This window comes from Melanostigma gelatinosum (assembly GCF_949748355.1).
Source record: "Melanostigma gelatinosum genome assembly, chromosome: 8".
Lineage (NCBI taxonomy): Eukaryota > Metazoa > Chordata > Actinopteri > Perciformes > Zoarcidae > Melanostigma > Melanostigma gelatinosum.
This window is the reverse complement of record NC_136641.1, coordinates 28,368,020-28,385,519: the sequence shown is the minus strand read 5'-3', so window position 1 is coordinate 28,385,519 and position 17,500 is coordinate 28,368,020. Positions and strand designations below refer to the sequence as shown.

General features: G+C 47.1%; 1 protein-coding gene across 3 annotated transcripts in view; it reads right to left on the bottom strand.

Moving 5' to 3' along the window:
* Positions 1-630: 630 nt before the first annotated feature.
* hdac6 (histone deacetylase 6) overlaps positions 631-17,500 on the bottom strand; it is a 51,141-nt gene continuing 34,271 nt past the window's right edge. For 2 of the 3 annotated variants that reach the window (XM_079273566.1, XM_079273568.1), the window contains 14 exons: positions 16,107-16,174; positions 15,790-15,937; positions 15,486-15,614; positions 15,205-15,373; positions 13,624-13,829; positions 13,315-13,507; positions 7,493-7,642; positions 7,243-7,420; positions 7,031-7,158; positions 6,757-6,954; positions 4,650-4,793; positions 2,782-2,928; positions 2,568-2,696; positions 631-1,077 (listed from right to left, as the gene is read on the bottom strand). In XM_079273566.1, coding sequence (XP_079129692.1) covers positions 1,009-1,077; positions 2,568-2,696; positions 2,782-2,928; positions 4,650-4,793; positions 6,757-6,954; positions 7,031-7,158; positions 7,243-7,420; positions 7,493-7,642; positions 13,315-13,507; positions 13,624-13,829; positions 15,205-15,373; positions 15,486-15,614; positions 15,790-15,937; positions 16,107-16,174 — 2,056 coding nt within the window. In that variant the 3' untranslated portion in view covers positions 631-1,008. The remainder of the gene's footprint in view (positions 1,078-2,567; positions 2,697-2,781; positions 2,929-4,649; positions 4,794-6,756; positions 6,955-7,030; positions 7,159-7,242; positions 7,421-7,492; positions 7,643-13,314; positions 13,508-13,623; positions 13,830-15,204; positions 15,374-15,485; positions 15,615-15,789; positions 15,938-16,106; positions 16,175-17,500) is intronic. The other variant, XM_079273567.1, reaches the window with a different exon arrangement.

Here is a 17,500-nt window from a genome sequence, read left to right as displayed (position 1 = left end):
ATTTATTGTTCTTCATGAAACTGATGATAAACAATTCTCCTTCACACAGTTAATTATTCATAAGTGACAGAAAAACACACACAAACATTTTAATGGTAATAAAACAAACAAACAAACAAACTCTGATCATCAAGATAAGATCATTTATCAACTTTCAAAATCATTTTAAAGTCAAATAACAAGTTCTGACAGAATAAAGCTCTTATTTTCTCACTTCCTGCTTGAATGATCTCATTGACTGAACTTTAATGATTATTGTTTAATCATTGTACATGTAGTATATCTACTACATACATACTACATGTAGTATGTATGTAGTAGATCTACTACATGTAGTAGATCTACTACATGTAGTAGATCTACTACATGTAGTAGATCTACTACATGTAGTAGATCTACTACATACTACATGTAGTAGATCTACTACATGTAGTATATCTACTACATACATACTACATGTAGTATGTATGTAGTAGATATACTACATGTAGTAGATCTACTGCATGTAGTAGATCTAATTCATACATACTACATGTAGTATATCTACTACATACATACATGTAGTACATATAGCATGTATACTACATGTACACATACTACATATAGTATGTGTACATGTAGACTATGTAGTATGTGTACATGTACACACAGAGTATACACGTAGTATAAATCATCACTTTGTCGTATTGATTTAAATAATCTCCCGAATGAATCAGACCAGGTCACCTCGTCTACCATTTCCCACAATGCAACAGTGTGTGGACACTATTTCATTGCTGAAGTGAAGAAACAGCAGAACTCAGTTGTGTCCGTTTGAATTGAAACAGTTTGAATAAAGTTGATGTTGAATCTAAAATGTTGTTTCGAGATCAGAAACTTTCCAAACTAATAAACTGGATGATTCATGTTTTAACTTTCTCCTCAATCACGTCATATTTCTTCATGAATGCATTGTTTAATGTGTGCTGTACACTGTGTCCTCCTCCTCTTCATCTCCTCCTCCTCCTCTCAGCTCCATGGAGGGATCTCTTCTCCAAACTTGGAGCAGTGAGCAGCGTTTTTAGCTTCTAACAGAATCTGAAGAACAAAGTTTAATTTCATTGTTCTAAAATAATGAATTAATATTCATAATAACAAAAGGTTATGTAGAACAATAAACATGAAAGCAGCGAGCGACATTGACCGAGGGTCCTGCATCCCTGTGGGCGAGGCGGCCGTGCATCACTCTGGTGATCGAGCTCATGTTGCCAGGTCTGAAGCCTCCGATACAATCATCAATGTGAGCCGTCAAAGAGCATGAAGAAGATGAACGTGTGAATGTGCTTCAGTGTTTGTAACATCACAGACTGTCAGTTTACTGGGATGGGTTCAACTCCCTGCTGATTGGATTTGGACTTACATGAACGTTAACAGAACAGTCGTGCCATTTGCTGTTACTTGAACACTTTCATCTCACTGTTTTCATTTCTTCTGTAACTTTAGATTGTAGTGTGAAGCATTCATTGTAACATTTAACCTGATTGCCATGAAGAAGCTCTGGACAGATCATTTGTACTGATGCCACTGACATGGTTTGAGAATGACTGTTATCTAACGTTTGCTCTCCAAGCATCTTAGTTTGCACACCTTTAGATCAGAGAAGTCTTTTTCTCATGCTGTGCCCACGAACCCTTTCAATAAGTTCAGTGTTTGGGCCGCTGTAGTTATAGAATCCTGCTTACGTCCGTACTTATCAGTAGGTGGCGCTATGACAATGAGTTAATATTGGCATGCAGAAGTCCTGAAGCCGTGACAGTCAACAAGCATGTCAAGTTTGGGGACAGTTTTGACAAAGTACAGTCGAGTTACAACAGCTTGATGGATGATGGCGAGCCATGTAAAATGGCCATCACACCATATCCACGTCGTTCGATGAAACCTAAAGCTTTTAGTAACTTTTAATCACTAAAGTCTTTAGATTGTTCTGACCAAATTCTAAGGTGATCGGATTAATTCCCTAAGAGGAGTTCGTAGTACAGCACCTGGAAATGGGAAAAGCGACACTAGAAATTCATAATAAATTCAAAATGGCTGACTTGTGGTTGGGTTCAGAGTCCGTGAACAACATGGACTTGGTGTGGTTCACCATCATCCATCAAGCTGTTGTAACTCGACTGTACTTTGTCAAAACTGTAAATCTGAAGTCTCTGGGAGGAGTTCGTTAAAGTACGACGCCTTGAAATGGTCAAAAAACGTCATAAAATAAAAAATGGCCGACTTCCTGTTTGGTTCAGAGAAAAATTCCAAGAGGATTTTTTGTGCGTCCCATCACGATCCACATACCTACCACATTTCATACAGCTAGGTGAAACCCGATGTTGGGGCTACTCAATAGGGGGCGCTATCGAGCAGCTGGACACCCCAATCACACTGCAATTTTCGCAAATTCTGGCTTGCGCGGCAAATTTCACAAACTTTCCAATATCCCAAGCACCTCCTTTTTGCGATGAAACACATACGACAACAATAAACATGAGAAGAAGACTCCGGCGGTGCGCGGGCCCTAAGAACACAGAATGAGGACTCACCTGGTGGTGGACGTAGGACTCACACAGGTAGCACCACACAGACAGGTCACAGGAGCTCAGAACCATCGGGTGTTCAGACACAACGCCGTGAGTCACCATGTGCTCATTTACATAACGACCACACAACACCTGAAACAGGAAGGACAACAGGTGAGATGCATGACATCATCAACGGCTGAGACAGAGTCTGTGATGGACAGGTGATACAGGTCACCTGGTAGCAGGTGAGACAGGTCCAGTTCTCAGCGCCGGAGCCGCAGTCCTGACACGACTGGAAGACATCTATACCTGAGGGGGGGAGGGGCTTAACAGCATCCAGGTGAGGACACCAGGACAGAGGGTCCACCACGTACAGAGGGGTCTGAAGACACAGACAGAGACAGACAGGTGAGTGATATGAAGACAGAGAGAGAGACAGGTGAGTGACATAAAGACAGACAGAGACAGGTGAGTGATATAAAGACAGAGAGACAGACAGGTGAGTGATATGAAGACAGACAGAGAGACAGGTGAGTGATATAAAGACAGAGACAGGTGAGTGACATAAAGACAGAGACAGGTGAGTGATATAAAGACAGAGACAGGTGAGTGACATAAAGACAGACAGGTGAGTGATATAAAGACAGAGAGACAGACAGGTGAGTGATATGAAGACAGACAGAGAGACAGGTGAGTGATATAAAGACAGATTGACAGACAGGTGAGTGACATAAAGACAGAGACAGGTGAGTGACATAAAGACAGAGACAGGTGAGTGATATAAAGACAGAGACAGGTGAGTGACATAAAGACAGACAGGTGAGTGATATAAAGACAGAGAGACAGACAGGTGAGTGATATGAAGACAGACAGGTGAGTGATATAAAGACAGAGAGACAGACAGGTGAGTGACATAAATACAGAGACAGGTGAGTGACATAAAGACAGAGACAGGTGAGTGATATAAAGACAGAGACAGGTGAGTGACATAAAGACAGACAGAGACAGGTGAGTGACATAAAGACAGACAGAGACAGGTGAGTGACATAAAGACAGACAGAGACAGGTGAGTGACATAAAGACAGACAGAGAGACAGGTGAGTGACATAAAGACAGACAGAGACAGGTGAGTGATATGAAGACAGAGACAGGTGAGTGACATAAAGACAGACAGAGACAGGTGAGTGACATAAAGACAGACAGAGACAGGTGAGTGACATAAAGACAGACAGAGAAACAGGTGAGTGACATAAAGACAGACAGAGACAGGTGAGTGATATGAAGACAGAGACAGGTGAGTGACATAAAGACAGACAGAGACAGGTGAGTGATATGAAGACAGAGACAGGTGAGTGACATAAAGACAGACAGAGAGACAGGTGAGTGACATAAAGACAGACAGAGACAGGTGAGTGACATAAAGACAGACAGAGACAGGTGAGTGACATAAAGACAGACAGAGAGACAGGTGAGTGACATAAAGACAGACAGAGACAGGTGAGTGACATAAAGACAGACAGAGACAGGTGAGTGACATAAAGACAGACAGAGAGACAGGTGAGTGACATAAAGACAGACAGAGAGACAGGTGAGTGACATAAAGACAGAGACAGGTGAGTGACATAAAGACAGACAGAGACAGGTGAGTGACAAAGACAGACAGAGACAGGTGAGTGACATAAAGACAGACAGAGACAGGTGAGTGACATATAGACAGACAGAGAGACAGGTGAGTGATATAAAGACAGAGAGACAGGTGAGTGACATAAAGACAGAGAGAGACAGGTGAGTGACATAAAGACAGACAGAGAGACAGGTGAGTGACATAAAGACAGACAGAGAGACAGGTGAGTGATATGAAGACAGAGAGACAGACAGGTGAGTGACATAAAGACAGACAGAGACAGGTGGGTGACATAAAGACAGACAGAGAGACAGGTGAGTGACATAAAGACAGACAGAGAGACAGGTGAGTGATAAGAAGACAGAGAGACAGACAGGTGAGTGACATAAAGACAGAAAGAGAGACAGGTGAGTGATATGAAGACAGAGAGAGAGACAGTATGTTTATAATTATTAAATAAAATAAATGAATGTCCTGACATCTGTCTGTCCTCCACACATCAGCTCCAGAGACGTCTCAGGTTTCGACCAACCACACGCTCCCTCTGTCTCTGGCTCCGCCCCCGCTCCAACAGCAGCCTCATCGTCAGGGGCAACCGACTCTGGTGCTGCCACGGCAACAGCCTGTGAAGGGTCAATAAAGTTTAAAATACACAAGGCGCCAGACGAGACGTCCGCGAGACAGACGAGACAGCCGCGAGACAGACGAGACGTCCGCGAGACCGACGATACGTCCGCGAGACAGACAGACAAGACATCAGCGAGACAGACGAGACATCAGCCGAGACGTCAGCGAGACAGACGAGACGCCCGCGAGACAGACGAGACGCCAGCGAGACAGACGAGACGCCAGCGACACAGACGAGACACCCGTGAGACAGACAGACGAGACACAAGCGACGCAGACGAGACGCCCGCGAGACAGACGAGACGCCAGCAACACAGATGAGACACCCGTGAGACAGACAGACGAGACAGACAGACGAGACGACCGCGAGACAGACGAGACGCCAGCGAGACAGACGAGACGAGACGCCCGTGAGACAGACGAGACGCCAGCGACACAGATGAGACAACCATGAGACAGACGAGACGCCAGCGAGACAGACGAGACGCCCGCGAGACAGACGAGATGCCCGCGAGACAGACGAGACGCCAGCGAGACAGATGAGACACCCGTGAGACAGACGAGACGCCAGCGAGACAGACAGACGAGACGCCCGCGAGACAGACGAGACGCCCGCGAGACATACGAGATGCCCGCGAGACAGACGAGACGCCCGCGAGACAGACGAGACGCCAGCGAGACAGACAGACGAGATGCCCGCGAGACAGACGAGACGCCAGCGAGACAGACAGACGAGACGCCAGCGAGACAGAAGAGACGCCCGCGAGACAGACGAGACGCCCGCGAGTCATACGAGACGCCCGCGAGACAGACGAGACGCCCGCGAGACAGACGAGACGCCCGCGAGACAGACGAGACGCCCGCGAGACAGACGAGACACCCGCGAGACAGACAGACGAGACGCCAGCGACACAGACGAGACGCCAGCGAGACAGACAGACGAGACGCCAGCGAGACAGACGAGACGCCCGCGAGACAGACGAGACGCCAGCGACACAGACGAGACGCCAGCGACACAGACGAGACGCCCGTGAGACAGACAGACGAGACGCCAGCGACACAGACGAGACGGCCGTGAGACAGACAGACGAGACGCCCGTGAGACAGACAGACGAGACGGCCGTGAGACAGACAGACAAGACGCAAGTGAGACAGACGAGACGCCCGCGAGACAGACAGACGAGACGTCCGCGACACAGACGAGACACCAGCGAGACAGACGAGACGCCCGCGAGACAGACAAGACGCCCGTGAGACAGACAGACGAGACGGCCGTGAGACAGACAGACAAGACGCAAGTGAGACAGACGAGACGCCAGCGACACAGACGAGACGCCAGCGAGACAGACAAACGAGACGCCAGCGAGACATACGAGACGCCCGTGAGACAGACGAGACGCCCGCGAGACAGACGAGACGCCAGCGACACAGACGAGACGCCCGTGAGACAGACGAGACGCCAGCGAGACAGACAGACGAGACGCCCGTTAGACAGACAGACAAGACGCCAGCGACACAGACGAGACGCCCGTTAGATAGACAGACAAGACGCCAGCGACACAGACGAGACGGCCGTGAGACAGACAGACGAGACGCCCGTGAGACAGACAGACGAGACGGCCGTGAGACAGACAGACAAGACGCAAGTGAGACAGACGAGACGCCCGCGAGACAGACAGACGAGACGTCCGCGACACAGACGAGACACCAGCGAGACAGACGAGACGCCCGCGAGACAGACAAGACGCCCGTGAGACAGACAGACGAGACGGCCGTGAGACAGACAGACAAGACGCAAGTGAGACAGACGAGACGCCCGCGAGACAGACAGACGAGACGCCCGTGAGACAGACAGACGAGACGTCTGCGACACAGACGAGACACCAGCGAGACAGACGAGACGTCCAAGAGACAGACGAGACATCTCCATAATGCGACACCATCAGACTTCCTGCTCACCTGAGGCTGCAGCAGCGTGCTCTCTGCTGATTGGCTCTGCTCAGGTGTCCCTTTACACGTGACCTCCTCTTCGCCGAGGCGGACCTTCGGTCTGGCCCCGCCGACCGCGTTGGATGTAGCAGGAGTGTGATCGGCTGAGGTTTGACTGATGTCCAAACCGGCCAATCCCTGAGTGAGCTGCTCGAGGCTGGGCTCCGTCTGATCGGACGAAAAACACAAAAATCAGATCTCGTTGTTTTTTTCCTTCGGAGGTTCATCTCAGATGTACATTTACCGTGACGGCCTCCAGGCCTGCAGAGGGCAGCGGAGGTTTGTTTGGGTTGCTTGTGTCGGACTTCCTGCCCTTTCCTTTAGAACGACGATGCTTCAGGGCCGGCAGAGACGATCGCAGCGACTCTGAGACTGAATGAAACGGGAATGTCAGATGTGTTGACTTGAAACTAAACAGGATCAATTCATATACAACAGATGAAGTCCTGTACTGACTGCGTATCCTCAGCGACATCCAGTAGGGGGCGTGGTGTCGGATGACCTCATTGATCGTTACCATGGCGCTGTGATGAGGAGGGGGGGGGGGAGTCACTAAGGAGGGAGGAGGGTCTCCTAGCAACACACTGGTGCACATCGCCATGGAGTCAGAGATGGACGACAGGTTATAACCTCCCTGAGAGAGACAGACAGGTCACTTCAACTTACTTCACTTTACATTCATGCAACGTGTGTCTTATGTGTGTACCTCCAGGATGAGCAGGACCCGCCCCCCAGCCAGTGACATCAGCAGGTGTGTGAGGTGGGCGTATCCCTCAGGGGTCACATGATATCCACCCAGTGGATCTCCTCGAGCGGCATCGAAACCGGCCGACACCAGAACCAGACCCGGGTTAAACTGTAGAGAGAATGTGAGGAACGGAACCATAACTAGCAGAGAACGAGCGAGCTGCTCCACCACCACACCGCCGCTCCTCTGATGCCTCCTGTCCTTCCACTCAGGACAAGCACCGGACATGGACCGAGCCTTCTCCACAGCTGCCCCTCCCTCTGGAACTCTCTCCCCAAACACATCCCAGACTGCACGGACGTCCTACCTTTAAACTACTGCACAAGTATCTGATTACTGGTGAAACAAACCTCTGATATCTAAAGCGAGACGATGGCGGACCAAAGCCAAGTCTCCCTTCAGTCGCTAATGGACGCGATCAGCCAGTGTGAATCTGACTTCATATCACGGCTTGATGATTCTACAAAAACCATTAATAGGGCGGTGGGAGAGGTAACCACCAAACTAGAAATTCTGGGCGACCAAATCACTGCAGTGCAACCAAGACAACATGGAGGACTTCAAAACCCGCATCAGCCACATTGAAGAAGAAAAGAGTTGCCTGAAGCAGAAGGCGACTCAATGGAGGATTACAGCAGACTCTCCACCATTGGGATGGTTGAAGGTCCAGAAGAGGCAGAAGGTTGGTGCAGCAGCTGACCCGACACCTCTCGGGTCAGGAACACGGTAATGGAGAGAGCTCACTCAGCCCCACACAGAGGAACCACAACACACGCTCAACCGGTCCAAGGCCGGTCCTGGGAAGCTTCCTGGGTTTCCAGGATAAAGTGAAAACTCTTGGCCTTTCCAGACTAAAGGGAGAGCTCCTCATCAACAACACCAGGATCCACTTCTACCCGACGACAGCGCAGAGCTCTCGAAGCAGCGGCGTGAGCTTGACCACATCAAAAACAAACTTCGGGATATGAACATGGAATACTCGCTTCTATATCCTCCGTTCTCCGCATCGACTGTTTCACAATCCCAAGGATGCAGAGGAACCAGCAAACGTATGGATAAGCAGACGATTAACTCCCCTAATGATATCCCTCCCTCTTTCATTTATTTTCCTTTTTGATTTCTAGAAATAGAAACACAGAGCATCTGACGTTGAGGGTAAAGAGCAACACACTGGATCTTTAAATGCAGCAAAAATAAATGAGAACCTATCGGCCTACATACGCAAACATAATGTGTGTGGCATGTGTGGGCCATAACTTTGTCAAAGAAAAGGGTTGTTCATCGGACACTGAACACTATAACTATGAGGACTAACTGAAAGCCAGTGTGTCATATTCTTCTCCATTTATTTGTTCTTTGTGTTCGTTCTTGCTTTTCCTTTACGGTTCTCACTGAGAACAGACTTAGTCGGTAATACTGATTTGTTACTATTGTAAAAGAAAGTAGGAAGTGAGAAACAGCTGCATGAAGGTTGTGGCTGTGCTTCACATGGAGTATGCAGAGTGAGCGGTAGGAGCTCATCTGGAAACTCCACAAGCTGGAGCTTTAGGGGGGGCAAGGGGAATATGTTGTCTTTCATGTTTTGTATTTTCGTAGATTTTTTTATTTGTTTATATTGTGATTTATATCATCATCTTCCACTTATGCCTCTAAGGGTCAAAACACGGTCTATTTACGACAAACCGACCAACATGGAATTAATAACAGCTCAGCAAATGACCTTTCCCTCAATTATATATTCATAATGCCAAGATCTGAAGAATTGACAATCCACAGCTGGAATATCAAAGGTGCTAATCATCCAACCAAAAAGATGAAAATATTGAACTACCTTAAAAAGGAGAGTGCAGATATAGCTTTACTGCAGGAGACCCGTTAAAGCAAGGAGCAGCATGATGAGCTGAACAAAGACTGGTAGCTCAGCTGTGTTCTGCATCTTATTCCACCAGAAGTAGAGGAGTGGCGATTATTATGAGGAAAGAATTACCTCGTCATTGAGACCCAAACGGCTGCTCTGTATTAATTCAAGGTGATCTATATGGAGAACATATTGTTATTGTGAATGTCTACGCCCACCGAACTCACCACCAGACTTTTTTACCAGGCTTGCTGAATTGACGACCTCTTATAAATCTCTAAATATCATTATTGGGAGAGACTGGAACTACATCTTGAATCCTAATTTAGATCGATCTCCAGAGGCTAAATGTTTAAGTAAGAGTTCTAAAACTATTGTCAAGATAAATGGGATGGGTAGACCCCACAGTGAAAGACTTTACATTCTACTCAAATCCCCAGAACTCTTATTCTAGACTAGATTACTTCCTTATTCCACGTACATTAGCATCCTCAGTTCTAAATTGTAGGATTGGTTCAATTCATGTATCAGACCACGCCCCAATTAGTCTCATTTTAACTTTGCAAAGCCCGGTATACACCTATAACTGGCAATGCAATAAAGCCATCTTATCAGACCCAGAATTCTGCGATTACATGAGGAAAGAGCTTTCTGTGTTCTTGGAAATTAACGACAACGGTTCTGTAAATCCATCCATACTCTGGGAAACTACTAAAGTATATTTGAGAGGGCTAATTATTTCATTTTGCAGCAGAAAAAAGAAGAAAATTATATCTGAACAGAAAAACCTCGAGGCAGAATTACTAAGTTGTGAACAGAAGCATAAACAGCATCCAAATAAAGAAAACTACGAAAAAATGTCTGTTGTAATATTGCTCTGAATACCTTAATCTCCCAACAAACTGAGAAACTATTATTTTCCAAAAAACAAAAGTTGTATGAATATGGGAACAAACCAGGAAAGTTACTCTGAACTTTTAAGCAACCATAAGTCATAACTCTGTCTCATGCCTGAAAACCTTCGAGCAGAGAACATTGTTTTAAATCTGAAGAGATCAATGCTATATTTACCAATTATTACAAATCACTTTATACATCAGAAATAAATAAAAGCGACTCTCAAATAAAAAGCTTTTTAGAACATTTAAACCTTCCACAAATTAATGATCAACAACTGGCTCTAAATAAGCCAATTACATGTACAGAGATAGAGGAAGATATTCATGACATTCCTTCTGGGAAAGCAGCTGGCCCAGACGGCTTTCCCCCAGAAATATAGAAAACATTCAAAGACATTTTTATTCCACTCTTAAGTAAAATGTACGAATATTCCCTCCTGAATCAAAAGCTACCTGAATCAACACAGATGGCGTCAATTGCCTTAATACCAAAGCCAGGTAAAAATCCAGAGGAACCTTCCTCATAGAGACCAATTAGTCTGCAATGTGTGGAAAACTAAATATTGGCCAAGCTCTTAGCTAAAAGACTCGACCCCATCCTACCCACCATCATCGGGCCTGACCAAACAGGATTTGTGCAAGGTCGCCACTCCTACACTAATGTGAGGCGTCTGTCGGGGGTCATCCAATATGCCAAAAATAAACCTCTAGATTCGATGGTGGTTTCCTTAGACGCTGAGAAAGCGTTCGATCGAATCGAAAGGAAATATATGTTCAACGTTTTGGAAAGTTTCTCTCTGGGTAATACATTTATAAGTTGGGTAAAGTTACTGTACACCTCTCCACAAGCAATGGTTATGGCCAACGGTCTCACTTCAGCCCGGTTCACTCTCGGGCGTGGCACTCGCCAAGGTTGTCCACTGTCCCCACTTCTGTTTTCCACTGCCATTGAACCTCTGGCCGAGGCTATTAGAACAAACCCACAAATTAGTGGTATTAACAGTGGGAAAATGGAGCACATTATTTCATTATATGCGGACGATATACTGCTATTTCTTTGTAAACAAATGATACCGAATGACATCCCAAGTAGCTTTTTTAAAGACCTGCATAGGAGCATATCTAAGTTTATCTGGAAAAACAAATGTCCTAAAATGAGGCTGGAGAAACTTCAACTGCCAGTGGTAAATGGGGGTCTAGCAGTACCAAACGTTCAATACTATCACTGGTCTATACAACTGAAGAATGTATCAGAATGGGTGGCACAAGACCCCAAATCAATATGGTTAGACTTCAAATTGCAAGGATGTAACACATTTTCATTGTCAAGCATACCATTCTTAAATAAAGTTAAACGAGCATCGAGCATTAGGGAGAACTTTATAATAAGTAACATCCTAAGCACATGGATAGAGGTAAAGAAGGCATTCTCCAACAATAGAAGATACTCTTTTTATGCACCGATTGTTAATAACCCAGATTTTACTCCTTCCTGCATGGACTCTGGTTTTAAAGAATGGAACACATATGTGATTAAGGTGATAAATGATCTCTATAAAGGTGGCACGATGAAATCATTCAATCAACTTCAGGAAGAGTACGGGCTACCCAAGACTCACTCCTTCTGATTTTTACAAATACGCAGTTTCTTAAACTCTAGAGCCGAATATAAGGAAGGTCATGGACCAGAGCAGATAGAGACAATCATCCACCAGGTCTGTCAGCTGAAGAGGAAAAAAACAAGTTACATTTACCATAAACAGTTTTCTTGAAGCAATATAAGTACTCACAGCTGCAGGCAATCATGGGAACGAGATATTAAAACTGCAATCACAGATCGCCAATGGAAAACAATCATGTTTAATAGCAAAAGAATATGTAGCAATTACAAATCCCAAGAAACTCAGTTTAAGATCAGACATAAATTACAAACTACCCCATAGTGCAGGAGCAAATATGACACGGACTGCTCTGGATGTGTAAGATGCAAGCAGCATGTAGGCACCTACGTGCACTTAATGTGGCTCTGCCCGGTAATTCACACATTTTGGGTTGAAATTGGGAACCAATTATCCTCCATAACACAATGTACTATTGAGCTCAATCCTCTACAATGCATCCTAGGCCCAGACGCTGCCTCACCTGTATTAAACAGATGTCAAAGAACCCTCAGTATTCTATGGTACTGTGCACGGTTATCAATCTTACAGCACTGGCTAGATGATACAAAACCATCTGTTTCAAGTTGGCTCTATAATGTTCTTCAGTTAATCCCACTGGAAAGGCTCACACATGTTCTCCGAGGAGACATAGATGGGTTCTTCTCTGTTTGGAACCCTGTTAACGCCCAGACCATCGCAGACCGACGCCCAGACCATCGCAGACCGACGCCCAGACCATCACAGACCGACGCCCAGACCATCGCAGACCGACGCCCAGACCATCGCAGACCGACGCCCAGACCATCGCAGACCGACGCCCAGACCATCGCAGACCGACGCCCAGACCATCGCAGACCGACGCCCAGACCATCGCAGACCGACCCCCAGACCATCGCAGACCGACGCCCAGACCATCGCAGACCGACGCCCAGACCATCGCAGACCGACGCCCAGACCATCGCAGACCGACGCCCAGACCATCGCAGACCGACGCCCAGACCATCGCAGACCGACCCCCAGACCATCGCAGACCGACCCCCAGACCACCACAGACCGACCCCCAGACAGAGGGCTGGGCGGTATGACCTAAAATGCATATCACGGTATTTTGTAAGATTCTGGCGGTTTCACGGTATATCAATGTATTTTCTTTCCACGTTGAAGCATTAATTAATTAATTAAATTTATTTAAAAGGGACCATGTACAGTTTAAACATAAATGTCTCCATTCGATGCACTGTACCAGATTATAGCTTCCCCTAACATCACCGCTAACATCACAGACTGACCCCTAACATCACAGCCTGACCCCAGATCAGAGGACTCCATCACTGAAGTGTGCGTTTCTGTGTTTCTGTGTACCTCGGTGGCGATCGGCATGACCACACTGTGAAAGGCAGCGAGGTAGTCCGAGTCTCCCATCCGCCCACCGCTCCACGCCACGTTGACGTTAAACCCCGCCCCCTTGGAAACACCCACCCTGTCGGGGGCGGCGTCTTCCGAAGACGGGAAGAACGTCCCGTTGTCATAGCGATGGAGGGAGATGTACAGGACACTGGAGACAGAGAGAAAACACTTCACTTTCATTCATTGTACATCACTTTACTTTACTTTAATGTTCACCATAAATCTTTGCATCCATTCACTTTACTTCAGTCTCGTCACACTCACCTGTCGTCGTCCTCGAACATGTGCTGCGTCCCGTTGCCGTGGTGAACGTCCCAGTCCAGGATGAGGACTCGCAGAGGTGCATCATGGGATATTTTCTGGGCATGGCGAGCAGCGAGAGCTGCCGTGTTGAAGAAACAGAAACCACACGGAGAATCTCTCTCTGCGTGATGACCAGGAGGACGAACGATGGCCACGCCATTACTCACCTGAGAGACGGACAGGTACACGTCTGTTCCTATACTGTACAGCAGGTACTGTAGTATTTATACTGTAGTATATATACTGTACAGCAACTACTGTAGTATTTATACTGAGTGCGTGTTACCTGTGTGTGAATGTTACCTGTGTGAGTGTTACCTGTGTGAGTGTTACCTGTGTGTGTGTTACCTGTGTGTGTGTGTGTGTTACCTGTGTGTGTGTGTGTGTTACCTGTGTGTGTGTGAGTGTTACCTGTGTGTGTGTGAGTGTTACCTGTGTGTGCGTGTTACCTGTGTGTGAGTGTTACCTGTGTGTTACCTGTGTGTGAATGTTACCTGTGTGTGTGTTACCTGTGTGTGTGTGTTACCTGCGTGTGTTACCTGTGCGTGAGTGTTACCTGTGCGAGTGTTACCTGTGTGTGTGTGTTACCTGTGTGTGTGTGTTACCTGTGTGAGTGTTACCTGTGTGTGTGTTACCTGTGTGTGTGTGTTACCTGTGTGTGTGTGTTACCTGTGTGAGTGTTACCTGTGTGTGTGTGTTACCTGTGTGTGTGTGTGTTACCTGTGTGAGTGTTACCTGTGTGTGTGTGTGTATTACCTGTGCGAGTGTTACCTGTGTGTGTGTGTGTGTGTGTGTGTGTGTGTTACCTGTGCGAGTGTTACCTGTGTGTGTGTGTTACCTGTGTGTGTGTGTGTTACCTGTGTGTGTGTGTTACCTGTGAGTGTTACCTGTGTGAGTGTGTTACCTGTGTGAGTGTGTTACCTGTGTGTGTGTGTGTTACCTGTGTGTGTGTGTGTTACCTGTGTGTGTGTTACCTGTGTGTGTGTTACCTGTGTGAGTGTGTGTGTGTGTGTGTTACCTGTGCGAGTGTTACCTGTGTGTGTGTGTGTGTTACCTGTGTGTGTGTGTTACCTGTGTGTGTGTGTGTTACCTGTGTGTGTTACCTGTGTGTGTGTGTTACCTGTGAGTGTTACCTGTGTGAGTGTGTTACCTGTGTGAGTGTGTTACCTGTGTGTGTGTGTGTTACCTGTGTGTGTGTGTGTTACCTGTGTGAGTGTTACCTGTGTGTGTGTGTGTGTGTGTTACCTGTGTGTGTGTTACCTGTGTGTGTGTTACCTGTGTGAGTGTTACCTGTGTGTGTTACCTGTGTGTGTGTGTGTGTGTGTGTGTTACCTGTGTGTGTGTTACCTGTGAGTGTGTTACCTGTGTGAGTGTTACCTGTGTGTGTGTGTGTGTTACCTGTGTGTGTGTTACCTGTGTGTGTGTTACCTGTGTGAGTGTTACCTGTGTGTGTGTGTGTGTTACCTGTGTGTGAGTGTTACCTGTGTGTGTGTGTGTGTTACCTGTGTGTGTGTGTGTGTGTTACCTGTGTGTGAGTGTTACCTGTCCTGTGAGGACTCTCTCCACAGCAGTGAAACATCCTCCAGCAGCCAGCAGAGCGGACTGGAAGCTCTGGTTGTTGATGAAGATGGAGTTGAACTCGTGACCTAGTTTGTGCAGATCTCTGGGCTTCATCACTGAGGTGCCCTTCATCTGCTCAATGTGCTGTACACTGCTCTCACACACACACGATCAACATATCATATATATGTTGTTATGTTTATTGTTTAATCTTGATGGGTTCAAGTAACATATATATCTACACACATGTATTGTGTATGTACCTGTGACACCTGGACAACTCCTCCTCTGTTGCTAAGCGAGCTGGTATCCGTTGGCAGCGATCGACCAATCCCAGCTGCTGATGTTTGGAGAAGATTTTAAAGATTCTCTGAGGCTGTTCAGGGTGATGTCTGCAGAGAGAGTCACATCCACGTTACCTCTACGCACATCTATTCACTATGCAGGCTGTTTATATACACAGGTAAATATATATACATACACAGTATATTTATGTATACAGTATATATATATACACACTGTATATATAAAACATCTGTAACACTGTTCACTCTGATGGTAGCTCACCTGTCCCACATGTTCAGGTGCTCCATCATCCTCTCGTCATAAACCAGACCTGTTACGGTGGCAACAGAGTGAGCCGGGCATGTCTGCTTTGTGCTCTGCTGATTGGTTGTTGCTCTCATGACACGGCCCTCAGCCAATGGGCCGCCTTCTGCACAAGGAGGGTTAACAGTGAGGGAGTCACTTTATGACCTTAAACAAACATTCCTCTGAATATTATTTATGCTTCTTGTTCTGCCACCAAAGTCCATTCCAGAATCGATGAATTCAGCCATGCTGATATTTAACAGAGTGTAATATGTGATGATGTAGTTTCTCACCCAGTGTTTGCAGAGACACCCAGTGAGGATACAGAGCTGAGACAGTCTGAGAGATGGACTGCAGAGCACTGACAGACAGACAGACAGGTGGTTAGAAATCAACACTGATACTGATGAACAGGAGTGACTGAGGAGTGACTCAGGAGTGACTGAGGAGTGACTGAGGAGTGACTGAGGAGTGACTCAGGAGTGACTGAGGAGTGACTGAGGAGTGACTCAGGAGTGACTGAGGAGTGACTGAGGAGTGACTGAGGTGTGACTCAGGAGCGACTCAGGAGTGACTGAGGAGTGACTGAGGTGTGACTCAGTAGTGACTCAGGTGTGACTGAGGTGTGACTCAGGTGTGACTCAGGAGTGACTGAGGAGTGACTCAGCAGTGACTCAGGAGTGACTCAGCAGTGACTCAGCAGTGACTCAGGTGTGACTGAGGAGTGACTCAGGAGTGACTGAGGAGTGACTGAGGAGTGACTGAGGAGTGACTGAGGAGTGACTCAGTAGTGACTCAGGTGTGACTGAGGAGTGACTCAGGAGTGACTGAGGAGTGACTGAGGAGTGACTGAGGAGTGACTCAGTAGTGACTCAGGTGTGACTGAGGAGTGACTCAGGAGTGACTGAGGAGTGACTGAGGAGTGACTCAGTAGTGACTCAGGTGTGACTGAGGAGTGACTCAGGTGTGACTCAGGTGTGACTCAGGTGTGACTCAGGAGTGACTGAGGAGTGACTCAGCAGTGACTCAGGAGTGACTCAGCAGTGACTCAGCAGTGACTCAGGTGTGACTGAGGAGTGACTCAGGAGTGACTGAGGAGTGACTGAGGAGTGACTGAGGAGTGACTGAGGAGTGACTCAGTAGTGACTCAGGTGTGACTGAGGAGTGACTCAGGAGTGACTGAGGAGTGACTGAGGAGTGACTGAGGAGTGACTCAGTAGTGACTCAGGTGTGACTGAGGAGTGACTCAGGAGTGACTGAGGAGTGACTGAGGAGTGACTCAGTAGTGACTCAGGTGTGACTGAGGAGTGACTCAGGAGTGACTCAGGAGTGACTGAGGAGTGACTGAGGAGTGACTCAGTAGTGACTGAGGAGTGACTGAGGAGTGACTGAGGAGTGACTCAGTAGTGACTCAGGTGTGACTGAGGAGTGACTCAGGAGTGACTGAGGAGTGACTGAGGAGTGACTCAGGAGTGACTGAGGAGTGACTGAGGAGTGACTGAGGAGTGACTGAGGAGTGACTCAGGTGTGACTGAGGAGTGACTCAGGAGTGACTCAGGAGTGACTGAGGAGTGACTCAGGAGTGACTCAGGTGTGACTCAGGAGTGACTGAGGAGTGACTCAGGTGTGACTCAGGAGTGACTGAGGAGTGACTCAGGTGTGACTCAGGTGTGACTCAGGTGTGACT